Source organism: Microcaecilia unicolor, chromosome 3 (genome assembly GCF_901765095.1).
Source record: "Microcaecilia unicolor chromosome 3, aMicUni1.1, whole genome shotgun sequence".
Lineage (NCBI taxonomy): Eukaryota > Metazoa > Chordata > Amphibia > Gymnophiona > Siphonopidae > Microcaecilia > Microcaecilia unicolor.
The window spans coordinates 330,942,633-330,956,152 of NC_044033.1; the positions used below are offsets into that span (position 1 = coordinate 330,942,633).

The 13,520-nt window shown below is 45.3% G+C and overlaps 1 protein-coding gene across 4 annotated transcripts in view; it reads left to right on the forward strand.

Annotated features, from left to right (window-relative positions):
- The window catches only part of TULP4 (TUB like protein 4), a 226,044-nt gene that overhangs the window by 156,816 nt on the left and 55,708 nt on the right, over positions 1 to 13,520 (forward strand). For all 4 annotated transcript variants that reach the window (XM_030198414.1, XM_030198412.1, XM_030198411.1 and 1 more), the window contains exon 10: positions 7,364 to 7,508. In XM_030198414.1, the coding sequence (XP_030054274.1) occupies positions 7,364 to 7,508 (145 nt within the window). The remainder of the gene's footprint in view (positions 1 to 7,363; positions 7,509 to 13,520) is intronic.

Sequence of the window (13,520 nt, forward strand, 5' to 3'; positions counted from 1 at the left end):
CTTGTGTGTTGAGCCCCCCAAATCCCCCTCAAAACCCACTGCCCACAAGTCTACACCATTACTATAGCCCTAAGGGGTGAAGGGGGGCACCTACATGTGGGTACAGTGGGTTTGGGGGGGGGTTGGACGACTAATAAGCATTAAGCAGCACAATTGTAACAGGTAGGGGGGATGGGCCTGGGTCCACCTGCCTGAAGTCCACTGCACCCCCTAACAACTCCTCCAGTGACCTGCATACTGCTGTCAGGGAGCTGGGTATGACATTTGAGGGTGAAAATAAAAAGTTGAGAAACTTCATTTTTTGTGGTGGGAGGGGGTTAGTGACCACTGGGGGAGTCAGGGGAGGTCATCCCCGATTCCCTCCAGTGGTCATCTGGTCATTTAGGGCACTTTTTGGGGCTTTATTCGTGAAAAAACAGGGTCCAGGAAAAGTGTCCTAAATTCTAGCTAAAAACGCATACTTTTTTCCCATTATCGGTGAAATGCGCCCATCTCTGTTCGTCAGATAACCACGCCCCAGTTCCGCCTTCGCCACACCTCTGACATGCCCCCATCAACTTTGTCCGCATCCGCGACGGATTGCAGTTGAAAACGTCCAAAAATCGGCTTTCGATTATACCGCTTTATTTGTTTTTGTGAGATAAACGTCCATCTCCCGATTTAGGTCGGAACTTGGGCGTTTTTCTCATTCGATTATAAGCAGGCTGGTGCCATTGCCCAAAGGAGCGACGACACTGCTAGATGGTTAACAAACAAACAAAAATATCATGTCATGGTTTGAAAACTGGTTGTGCATATGTTTGAAAGGAGATCACTGTTTGTGAGGTCCCATATGCAGGAGCTTGCAGAAAGGCTGCCTTTAGGAGGCACTTGTATGGATTTGGTTGACCAGTTGTTAGGCTACTGGGTAGAAACCAAGGCCAAAAGCTGTATGCGTTCAAAATATTTATGAAAATTCATCATTTCTAAATTTTAACAGTCAGGTGAATTGATAAGTTTTGATTTTTAACTTGCTGTACTCTTAGAAAAGATTTCTCTCAATATCTAAAGGAAAAACTTATCTCCTGTAAGCCTCAATGACTATTATACTCAAGTTAATTGACTGTTTTGACACTATGTGCATGTGGTAGAACATGTTAAAAATCAGATCTAGAGCTTTACAGTGGTGATACCAGCACTTTGGAATACATTTTCAGTTGATGATTTTCAGGACTCAACAAACCCCAGGTGCCAGGTCGCCTTGGCATCTAAAATTGCACTCTGGTGCTTGGGATTTTTTGGCGCCCAAATGGTACTTTTTGCTTGTGTTGCTACTGAGGAAATGTATGTCCTGCTTTCCCATTGTGACGGCTCTCTTTAAGCTTGAGCCGCACTGTTCAGGATGTGTTGGAGCTCTGGCAGTTTCCAGTCTCATGAGACTGGAAACCATGGTGCCAGCCCAAACTTCCTGGAGTGTGCAGTTCAAGCTTACAGAGAGCCAAGTGGCAGCAGGGAAGCAGGAAATATGCAGTTCTTCAGCAGCTGAGTGGAATAAGTGGCAAGCCCTGAGAAGGAAAAACTGGGTAAAGGCTGGGAGGGGGAGTGCATGAGAGAGAGAGAGACTTGGTAAAAACTGAGAGGGGCACATATGAGAGAGAGAGAGAGAGAGAGACTGGATAAAGCAAAGTTACTCACCTGAAGCAGGTGTTCTCCGAGGACAGCACGCCAAGTATTCCCACAGCTGGGTGACATTATCCGATGAAGCCTGGTGAAGATGCTGATTAATGAAACTAACTGAGAACTTTCTAGTAGCTGGTTCCTTCTTGCCCGCTGCATGAGCTTGGGTCCATCAGTCATATAAGATAGCTAAAGAATACAACTCCCAGGAGAGGTGAGAGGAGGGTATGTGAGAGTACTTAGCATGCTGTCCTTGGAGAACACCTGTTACAAGTGAATAACTTTGTTTTTTCCAAGGACAAGCAAGCAATTTGTATTTTCACAGCTGGGAATCCCTAGCTACCAGTCTCACCGAATACAACAATGCTAGGAGATTAGGGACTCAAAATGTTGAGGCCTGAAAGTCAATTAACCTGAAACCATTTACATACTAGTTATGAAAGTACAGCCTAGAACTAAACAAAACTGGGCCCTAGGGGTGTGGAATTGGATTCTAGACACCAAACAAATTCTTCAGGACTGCCTGCCCAAACTGGCTGTCATGTCAGGTATCCTGTTCAAGGCAGTAATGCGATGTGAATATGTGGACAGATGACTATGTTGCAGCTTTGCAAACCTCCTCTATGGATGCTGACCTCAATTGGGTTACTGACGTAGCCATGACTCCAACATTATGAACCTTGACATGACCCTCCAGAGTCAGCCCAGCTTGGGCATATGTAAAGGAGATGCTAGCCAGTTAGAAATTGTGCATTTGCCAGTGGCTACCCCCATCTGGTTTGGGCCAAAAGAAACAGAAAGCTAGGTGGACCATCTATGGACTTTAGTCTGCTCCAGATAGATGGCTGAGGCTTGCTTGGAATCTAAGTTATGCAGTACACTCTTGCCAGGATGAGCATGTAGTTTTGGGAAAAATATTGGCAGGATGATTGATTGATTAAGATGGAACTCCGATACTACCTTAGGAAGGAACAAGGGGTGTGTGTGGAGAACTACTTTATTGCGATGAAATTTAGTGTAAGGTGGATCAGCTACTAGGGCCTGAGGCTCACTGACTGTGCGAGCTGAAGCGACTGCCACCAAAAACACAACTTTCCAGGTCAAATATTTCAGATTTTAGGAATCAAGCGGCTCAAAAGGAGCTTTCATTAGCTGGATGAGGACAACGTTGAGATCCCACAACACAGTTTGAGGTTTGATAGGGGGCTTTGTTAATAACAAACCTTGCCTGAAGCAAACAACTAGAGGTTGTACATAGATGGGCTTACCTTCTACCCAGTGTTGATACACACTAATTGCACTTAGATGAACCCTTACAGAGTTGGTTTTCAAACCAAACTCAGAGGTGCAGAAGGCATTTAAGCAGTTTTTGTGTAGAGCAGGTGAAGAGATCTAAGGCCTTGCCTCCACACCAGATGGCAAACTGCCTCCACTTAAATGAGCAACACCTTTTATCGGAGTCTTTCTTGGAAGCCAGTAAGATGCAAGAGACACCCTCCATCAAATCTAAGGATTAGGATTCAAATTCTGCGCTCTCAGCATCCAAGCCATGAGGGTCAGACATTGGAGGTTGGGATGCAGAAGGAATCCCTTGTTCTGCCTGATGTGGGTTGGAAATTATTCCAATCTCCATGGATCTTGGAAGGACAACTCCAGAAGAAGAGGAAACCAGATCTGCCTCGGCCAGTAAGGGGTGATTAGTATCATAGTTCCCTGGTGTTGCCTAGGCTTCAGCAAAGTCTTCTCTATGGGTATTGGAGGATGCACATATAGAAGACCCTTTCTTCAGTGCAGGCGAAAGTCTGCTTTGTGATCTGAGCCTGGAACAGAACTGGGGGACTTTGTTATTGAGATGGGTAGCAAAAAGATCCACCGAGGGGATGCACCACTCTTGGAAGATCTTGCAGGCTAAGCTTATGTTGAAGGACCACTCATGTGGTTTGTGACCCACAGGGCCTTCACAGGTTTGTAATCCACAGGTCACTGCAATTCCTCAAACTTCCAGCTGAGCAGGCCTCTTGCCAGGAGACAAGCACAGACACAGCCCTCCTGTGTCTGTCCCTCCTCAGGATCCCCTTGCCCAGGATTTACCAACTCCAGACCAACAGTCATTCTTTACTTTCGCCTTTATTTACTTTCTCCAACACAGTCTTTGATACACACAGTTAGCAGGTTTTGCTTCAACTCTCCCTTCACTCCCTTCTCATTACCCCTGGGAGATGAAAGGGGTCACACCCAACCACTGTAGGTCTCTAGCACCTGACAGCCCCCCTCTCCCTCCTGACCCCAGTTGAGAACTCTCACCCCCGGTTGGACTGCTTCTGCAGCCACTTCTTTCCCTCTTTCATTAAGTCATCAAACCATGTGGCCAGGAGTCCTCTTACTTGCCCTTCTTTAGCTTGAGCTAAGGCAGAAATGTCCATGGACTCTCCTTCTGAAGTCTCCTCCAATCCTCGTCCTCCTTCTCCAGACTGCCAGTCCATGGGCTCCTCTATAGCCCTCTTTACCAGCTGCCTCCCATCATCATTATCCCCCTCTCCCAGCTGTTTCCTATTCTTTTCATCCAGCCCTCCCAGATCCTAGGATTCTGGGACTCGTAGTGGGGGTAACACTTCCTCATCCTACCAGGCTTCTCTCTCAAGGGCTGCTGGGACTTGTAGTCCTTCAGCTTCATTGTCCTCAATGGTAAAGGAGACCGGCTGCTTTCCCGCACTGGCCCTGCACTTTTGATTTGGGCCCTTTCGGCTCTGTCATCCCGGAGTGGTCTAGGATACCCAAGTGACTTCCCGCTTCCCGCCTAATCACAGGTTGCAAAACCCTGCTCAGTCTGTCTACCAGACTTTCCTGATAGGTATGTGGCTTGGAGGACCATTCTGTAAAGGAGAGCCCACTGCCACATCCCCAGTGCTTCCTGACACAAGTGGTAGGATCCAATACCCCCCTGCTTGTTTACATAGAACATTGCAACCTGGATTCCCATTTGAATGAGACAGGCTGAGTGAGTCTGTGCCTTCCTCATTTCAGTAGAACCCCGTCCATGCCCCGAAGAGTGCCAAGATACAGCCCTACTCTCTGACTCCATGGAGGCTTCCTCCTTCGATGTTGAGAGCAGTACTGTATATGTTGACATCAACACCCTTCAAAGTGCCGGCATTGAGGATCTCTGCACGGGCTTGGATGGAGCTTCGGGAAGAATCTGGGGCTGATCTACTGTTGGCGCAAGTGCCCTCAATACGTTATCAGTTTGCAGCTGCAGCATATGCACCAGCAACTCCCTGAGCATGGCTCAGAACTGCTCATCGAAGGAAGGCATCAGCAAAGGTGGGGGAGCCAGAAGAGAGGCAGCCTGAGAAGGCATCAGTGCCAAACCATTAGCAGGGACCTGGCTGCCCGGAGACTTGCACCCCGACACCTCTCCCAAGAAGGGGGAGCACTCCTCCCAGTGCCGGCACTTTTCAGGTACCAGCAATGCCAATGCTCCAGTGTTCCCAGCACCATGCCTCAATGAGGACTGATATTTGTGCTTCTTGGGCTTCCCCAGATGTTCAACATCGTGGTCCTTCGGTGCCGATGATGTTGAACCCATACGTGCCCTCGGAGTCAGATCCAGTGCTGACTGGTACTGGGGCCTACTCTCAATGCTCATTGTCAAGAGAGGCAGAGACCTTCTCGATGTCGGTGTACTCCAGTGAATACTGAAGTCTTGGCACCATCAAGGTCGATGCTTCCAGTGCCAGTGACGATGTACCAGCCTTTGAGGAGCCTAAAAGTCTCTCCTGTTGGAGCTGCTGCACCCTCTGTGTCCTCAACCTCATTTTTAAACAGAGAGAGCAAGTTAAGATCATGATCAGGCCTAAGGCACTCGTTGTACCAAGAGTGCAGGTCCGTCACAGAAATCACCCGATTACATTGGGCGCTCCTTTTGAAGATACTGGGGGGCTTCTGGGAGATCGAAAAAAGAATCATGACCAAATTAAACTCCTCAATTGTGACCTGAAAAGGGGGCAGTGTTCAAATAAAGGTTGATGCTCCAGCCTAAACAGGCCTAGCAACTAGCGAAAAATAAAGGAAACCTGAAGAGCCAAAGAAAAAAATAATAATAAAATTAAAATAAATAGAAAACAATAAAGAAAAATGAAAAATATTTCAAATAAGGATAAAAAATACCTGCACAGAAAGGCACTGCGAAAGATAAAGATGAATGCACTGTGAGGAGAACACGAAGACGCATCCTCCCTGCTCCACGGAAAAAGAAGACTGAGGGACCCACACTTGCAGCAGGTGGGAAGGCACCAGTGCATGTGCAGTGGGACACTACTAGAAAGTTCTCAGTTAGTCTCGCTAGTCAGCATCTTCACTGGGTTCTATCGGATGATGTCACGCAGTTGTGAGAATACAATGGTCTGCTTGTCCTCGGAGAAAGATAGGTGAGGGGGTCCATGAGAGAAAGAGCCTGGATAAAGGCTGGGGGGGAGTATATGAAAGAAGGAGAGACTGGTGGGGACCCAGGCTATGGTGACATCTGAAACAAAGAGGCTATCACCTCTTGCTTTACCTATCAAGGCGGGGCTGGCAGCTTGATTTCAGAACAGAAACTGCTGGCATCTACCAGTGATTTGCAGAGATACCATAAGGAACTTATTTATTTATTTATTTATTACATTTGTACCCCGCGCTTTCCCACATACAGCAGGCTCAATGCAGCTTACATAGTAAAAGAAAAAGCATTACAAAGAACATGTAAGAGGAATATTATAAACTGTGATAAACACAGTGGCAACAATGCCCAAGAATATATGAATTGGAATAGGGAAGGTAGACAAGGATAGGATAGGAAAGGTAAAATGGAAGGAGATTGGGAGGGATGTGGTAAAAAGGATGGAGAGGAGAAGATTGGAGATTGAGTATAAGGGGATTTGAAAATAAGGTGAGAGGTATAATTGGTGTCAGAGTCGGTGTCATTGTCAGAGCAGGATGCATACAGACGCATAAGAGGAAAACAGCCTTAGTAAATCAGTTTCTAAAAGAACTACTACTGAGCTGGGAGGGGATTCCCACCCCTCCTTCTTTTGCCACCCTCCCCTTCAAAAAAAAAATTAAAAGTGGACAGTTTTGGAGGAGTGGTGAAGGGAAAGCGAGAGAGGTCTCAACTGCTGGTTCCTATGTGTTTGGGCTGTCTCCTAGATTTAAAAAAAAATCTGTCGAGTCCTGATGATTTGCTTCAAACAAATATCTGATGTTTAGAAAGAAGCTGAAAGCTTGGCTTTTTCCATAGGAGGTTGATGCATCGTTTATTATTTGTAGCATTTGCATCCCACATTTTCCCACCTATTTGCAGGCTCAATATAGAATTCTATGTGGGTTTTGTCCCATTTTGTGAGTTATGATTTTGTATATGTATTGTATTTGTATTTGCTTTGTACTTGGTTTTCAATGGTCTATTTGGATTGTTAAGTCAGTATAGAAAATTTTTTTTTTTTAATAAAGAAGTTTTTATTAAATAAAGATCAAACATACAAATCTTATAGAAATTTTTAAATAACTAGAAATAAAGAACATCAGTGGGTTTGCTTTGGGTTTACTATGATCCATTTGCTTGTATGATTTTAAATCAGAGCAATTTATCTTTGTAGTACTGGTTTTAGTTTAGCTCAGGTTTTCATTCATGTTTCTTCATTTTATGTGTTGGGGGCTTTATATCTTACAGATGAGATCTATGGGAGTAGCTTGATCTCCACAGTGATTGACAGCTGTAACTGTTCAGATTCAAGTGACATCGAACTGAGTGATGACTGGGCTGCAAAGAAATCTCCTAAGTTAACACGAGCTAGCAAATCACCCAAATTACCCAGGTATATTACCTCTCCCTGTGCTCCCTGCCACTAAACTGCCTAGGTAACCTGCTTCTTGCTGTACTTTTCCTCTCACTCTTTCTCATTAAAGTGTATGGCTTCAAGAATGCTTTGTAACACAGAATTATAGAAGGGTTTGCTGAAAGTTAATACTGATGAAATGTTGCTCACGCCATTCAAGAACAACTTCTTCCCCCATAACTCATAGCCTGCAGTCCCATCATAGAACAAGAGTGAAAGTGGGAAAAACATAAAACTCTCTAAATTCCCTAACCTTGCCCTCTGCTGAGTGCGGGAAGGGGTCATCCTAAAATCTCTCCTTCTGTCAAAGAACATACTACTATGCTGAAACATTGTTTAACTTTGGAGACATTTCCAAATTCAAGCCAAAATTTCCCAATTAAAAATGAAGGGATTGATATTCAAAGCAATTAAACCGGCCAGAAAAAACTCCTGACTGGTTAAATCGCTTGTGCAGGACTCCAATATTTTGGATCACTATACATGACGTGCCATTTTTCTTTACTTGCAATTCACTGTATTGAGTGCTGGCTCTGGTGGCTGTTCTGTTTTAACTTCCTAGCCTGAAGTTGCTCTAACTATAACATCAGCCTGAGGCTTTTGACTCCTAACACAGGCTTTATAGCCGAAACACGACGTTCGTGTTGAGTCCTTTTAATAAAAGCTGTTTTTGAACTGCACATCAGTACCATTGTCTTTACTCCACCCCTGTTTGCCCTTTGGAGTACAGCATGTATCTACATTATAGTATGTAACTGTTTCTCATTTTAATAGAGAGCAGTGAGGATTTTTGGAGGCTTAGTTCTTTGAAAATACTGAAACAATGGTTTTAATGTTAAAACAATTTTTATATTTTACATTTTAATTTATATTTTCTTCCTGTATGCTATTATGACAGATTAATCTCACTTTTTAGTGCCATCATGTTCTCAAGATTAACACCATCTCCCTTACAGTAGAAATACATTTAAACACTAGTGGCCACCACATCAAATTATTTGACATTAATATGGGGATTTAAAAATATGTACAATGACTACAAAATATACTGAGGAAGAGGATGGAAAAATCAAACTAATAACAACAAAACACACCCCCCCAGTGTAAAGATAGTGCGTGAAATATATAGCAAATGCAGAGAAAAAGGCCTTGGTGAAAATCACAAAGAAACCTGGGGTTTGTATTGCATGAAAACTCCAGGAAAAATCACCATCACTGGCCAAAAAGCCCCACAAAACAATACTCTTGGGTAAACATGCAAAAAAATATCCAGACACTCAATTCATAATGCCAAAATCCAGTTAATAAGGCAAATACCATATAAAGATGTCTTCAAAAATCACGTGTACACAAATGCCAGACGTTAGTACTTACCTTTAGTTATGCCAGCACTTAATCAGAAGCCTGTTTCACCAAGTAGGCTGCCTCAGGGGAATACATTTCAAAACTGCATTCTGGCCTTCAAATGCTTTGAGAAGAAATACTACACACCAGGGGCGTATCTGGAATCCGGCGGTAGGGGGGGCCAGAGCCAGAGAGGGGGGGCACATTTTTGCCTCCCCCCCCCCCCCGCCGCCGCCTCTCTCCACCCCCTCCCCGCCGTCAACCCTCCCCCGCTGCTTACTTTTGCTGGCGGGGTCCGACCCGCAATCTCCATATTTCGGCTTCCTCCGTCGCCATGTGCTTCCAGGAAGAAACGCTGCAGCGCTGATTCGTTGAATCTAGTTCCCGAACTAGATTCAACGAATCAGCGCTGCAGCGTTACTTCCTGGAAGCACATGGCGACGGAGGAAGCCGAAATATGGAGATTGCGGGTCGGACCCCGCCAGCAAAAGTAAGCAGCGGGGGAGGGTTGACGGCGGGGAGGGGGGCCAGGGCGAAATCTGCGGGGGCCCAGGCCCCTGTGGCCCCACGCAGATACGCCCCTGCTACACACAAGAAGGAGGAGGACTGGTGCTATCTGATGTCATAAGCAGTTGATGAAGCAACCTTGTCCTGTATGAACAAATGTGACAGGACCCTCTAAATCTTTGGTCACTAGGCACATGCTTAGTTTGCCTATGCCTTAATCCTGCCCTAGGTTGAAATATCCTACCAGCATCTCTCCCTTTATTTCTACATTTTGAGTGTTTTTGGTTAGATCTCCTTGTAGTCCCTCAGTCTAAGTCTTAAGTCTGTAGAGAGCAAAAATGAAAGTAGGGGAGGACCAAGACAATTCCAACTCAAGGGTAAAAAGCAGTTTTATCAGTCAGAAACTTGCAATTTAATTGCAACTAAGTCAGTGTCCCTGTGTGCTGCATTACCAAGGACATTGATTTGTTGACTCCTGAGGCAAGCACCCCTGTGCTGAAATGCAGATCTGTGTCGTCTGACTAATAAAATTGCTTTTTACCCTTGAGTTGAAGTTGTGTTGGTCCTTCCTAACTTTCATTTTTGCTCAGTGCTTTCGTTCTTAGGGGTTTCTCTCTTCTTCTTTTTGTTTTCTTAAGTCTGTAGACCACTGTGGTATGCATGGTTATGCCATTGTGCCTTTCTGAGGCTCTCCAAAGTGCCACCTCTTTTCCCTCATGCCCTGTGCTTTAACATGAAAAGCGTTTTCACAGCAGATAAGTGACAGATTTATTTTCATTTATTGCTTTTCTTCAAGTAGCAGTAGTCATGTGGAATTTGGAATGTTATATTCTATTGAAAAGAGGAACTCAACTGTATATTTTTTATTAAGATTTTTTAAAGATTTGGAAATAATTACAGTTCCAACAATAATAATAGAGCCCACTAGGGACAGATAAAGTACCGCCATATAATAAATATAAACCGCTCTGGTTGTACTACAGAAAGTCGGTATCTCAAATCCATGACCAAAAAGAAAAAAAAGAATATAGTAGAAGAATTTACATCATATTCAAAATCAATTAAAAAAACAAAAAAAAAATAGAAATCAGGTAGTATAATCCACATCATGAGGAGAAAAGAGATAAATCCAAAGATACACAATGATATAGAAACCAAGTAAGATTCAAGAAAACTAATCTCACACAATACAGTATATGTCATCCATCTTCATGGAACCCTAAATACTCCCCTATAAAAAAGTAGGAAAAGTAATTAAGTATTTTTATTTAAAAGAAATACTTTCAAATGTGATGGGCCAAACAACACAAACTGTTTCGCCTGCCAGGATACCAAACATTTGCAGGGAACCTTAAAAAAAAGATCACCCACTAATAGTACAAGAAACAATTTCCTCCTAAGCTGTGTGGATCAAGCCACACCTGGGGAAACTTTGGTTTTCTGATCACAAAAAAACAAATCCTTTCTTTTTGAAATAACACTTCAGAACCAATAATTTATATTCTTAGTATTGAACGTGACAAGGATAGTAGCATGTGTAGGAATAACAGCTGAGGAACATTTTAGGAAATTTGTCAAACCAAGACTAGATCTTGTATGTTAGCGTATCTTGCAGTGCTCTGTGAGTTACCCGCATAAATGGGATTCCCACTTATGTCCTAGTGTTAGGAATAAACTTATAGGAACTTCTTGGGATAACAGGGGAAACTATAGGTTGATAGTGTTAAAAATGGAAGTCAGGGAAGATTTTTTCTCCAAGGACAAGCAAAGCTGCTTGTTCTCACATGTGGGTCAACGTCCACGTCGGCCCAGGAAGCGGCAAATTTTTGCAAGCAAAAAAAATTTTTGCCAGAGTTTTCGTGCGCGTAAACAGCGCTCACCGTGCATGCGCGGACAGCTTCCTGCCTGTCATGCGAGCATGCCCCTTTAGTTTTTTCTTGTCCGCAAACGAGGTGACAGGGTTTTTTTCTGTGCTCCTCGTGAGGCCCGGAAAAGAGTCTGACAACTTTAATTCTATTTTTCATTTTTTCTTTTTTGTCTCATTTTTTCCTTTTAAAAAAAAAAAACTTCCATAGCTAACTCTTAGTTTAGCCCCCTTTTTAAGTTTACTTTCTTTTTCGACGCGGCCGGCTTTCCCTTTCTTTTGTGCCCCTTTTTCTTTTAATAGGCACCATCGCATCTTTTGATTTTGCCGAGGCCGTTTTTCCTTCCATGTCATTGAAGACACCCAGCGGCTTCAAACGTTGTACTCGGTGCAACCAGACCATCTCAGGTACCAATACCCACACCTGGTGTATTCAGTGCTTTGAGCTCAATCATAGCCCAGCCGCTTGTAGTCTGTGTCTTTGTATGAAGAAATGGACCCAAGCGTCTTGAGAAGCCCAACAAGAATTTGAGGCTCGGTCTGGTCCCTTGACGTCGACATCGGTACCGAGGGTGTCGACATTGAGAGGAGCATCGATTTTGGGAGCTAAGGCAATATCTGAGAGACCATCTCGCACTGGGAGCAGTGAGGCGTCGAGTGGATCTCCACCTGCCTCAAGGCCTCCTGTTATGCAGGCCCCCCGGGACTGACCTTTGTCGGACCCTGCCTCGAGGAGACGTGAGAATTCCACGTCCTTCTCATCGGTACCGAGGAGTCTCAATGAGGAGCGTCAAGCAAAGGCAAAGAAGCACCGTCATCGTTCTCCGACACACAGTGTCAGGAGCTCTGGGGCGTCGAAGGATTCGGCACCAAAGAAACATCAGCGCCGAGAGGACCGCTCCCCCTGTATATAGGAGGTGCCGATGCATCGGTCTTCTAGCAGCCCAGTACCTGCTCCCGATCCTCGACAGATTCTGACACCGCCTACTCCACCAGCCCTGCAGCCTTCTCCGATGGCGGCTCTCAACGAACGCATTCAGGCCTTGTTTCCAGAACTTCTGGAAGGACTCCTACATCAGTCAGCTTTGGTGTTGGGGGTGCTTGCGCCTTCTGTACTGTGTGCTGCAGCGGTGTCTGGCCCTTCTCCTGCAGTGAGGTCCCCGACCCTGTGCTGCCTACGGCATCAGCATTGACTGCCACCCAGGTCGACTCCCCTTCGACAGCGGTGGAAGAAGCTTCGCCGCAGCCCGAGTGAGTGTCGGCCTCTCGCCATCGAGGACGTCGTTCTTCGGCATCGAAGCAGGCTCAGTCTCGGAGTACCTTAAGAGAGGTCTTATCTGATACTGAACAGATATCAGATAAGACCTCTCAGATATCAGATATCTGACTCGTGGGAGTCAGAGGAAGATCCCAGGTACTTTTCTTCTGATGAGTCCTATGGGATTCCCTCTGAACCTTCCCCTCCACCAGTGAGGAGACTATCTCCACCGGAGAGTCTGTCCTTTTCCTCTTTTGTCCAGGAAATGGCTATGGCTATTCCCTTCCCTATGGAGGGTGAGGATGAGCCCAGGGCTCAGATGCTCAAAGTCCTGGACTCTTCTTCTCCACCTAATGAGGCTGTAACAGTTCCTCTGCATAAGGTACTAAAGGAAGTCCTTATGCGGAACTGGGCGATCCCTCTGTCTGGCACCGTGATCCCGAAGAAAGCTGAATCCCAGTATCGGATCTACAGTGAACCTGGATTGATGAGGTCTCAGTTACCCCACAATTCTATGGTGGTGGACTCCACCCTCAAGAGAGCCAGGAGTACTAGAGACTATGCTTTGGCGCCCCCAGGCAGAGAAGCTAGGTCTCTTGATTCTTTTGGGAGGAAGACGTATCAGGCCACTATGCTCACCGCCAAAATTCAATCATAACAGCTCTTCATGAGCGAACACTTGCGGAACTCGGTGAGGCAACTGTCTAGCTTGGTTGATGCACTCCCTCCGGAGCAAGCCGAGCCTTTTCGCCAGGTGGTCAGGCAGCAGAAGGCGTGTCGAAAATTCCTGTCCAGGGCTGCGTTTGACACTTTTGATGTAGCATCCAGGATTGTTGCTCAAAGTATAATGATGCGCAGACTCTCATGGCTGCGTGTCTCTGACCTGGCTCATTCGGTCCAACAGCAAATGGCAGATGTTCCTTGCTGGGGGGGGGGACAACCTTTTTGGTGAGAAAGTAGAGGATCTGGTTGATCAAATCAAGAAGCATAATGATGCTATGGATTCTGTCTCCCGTCG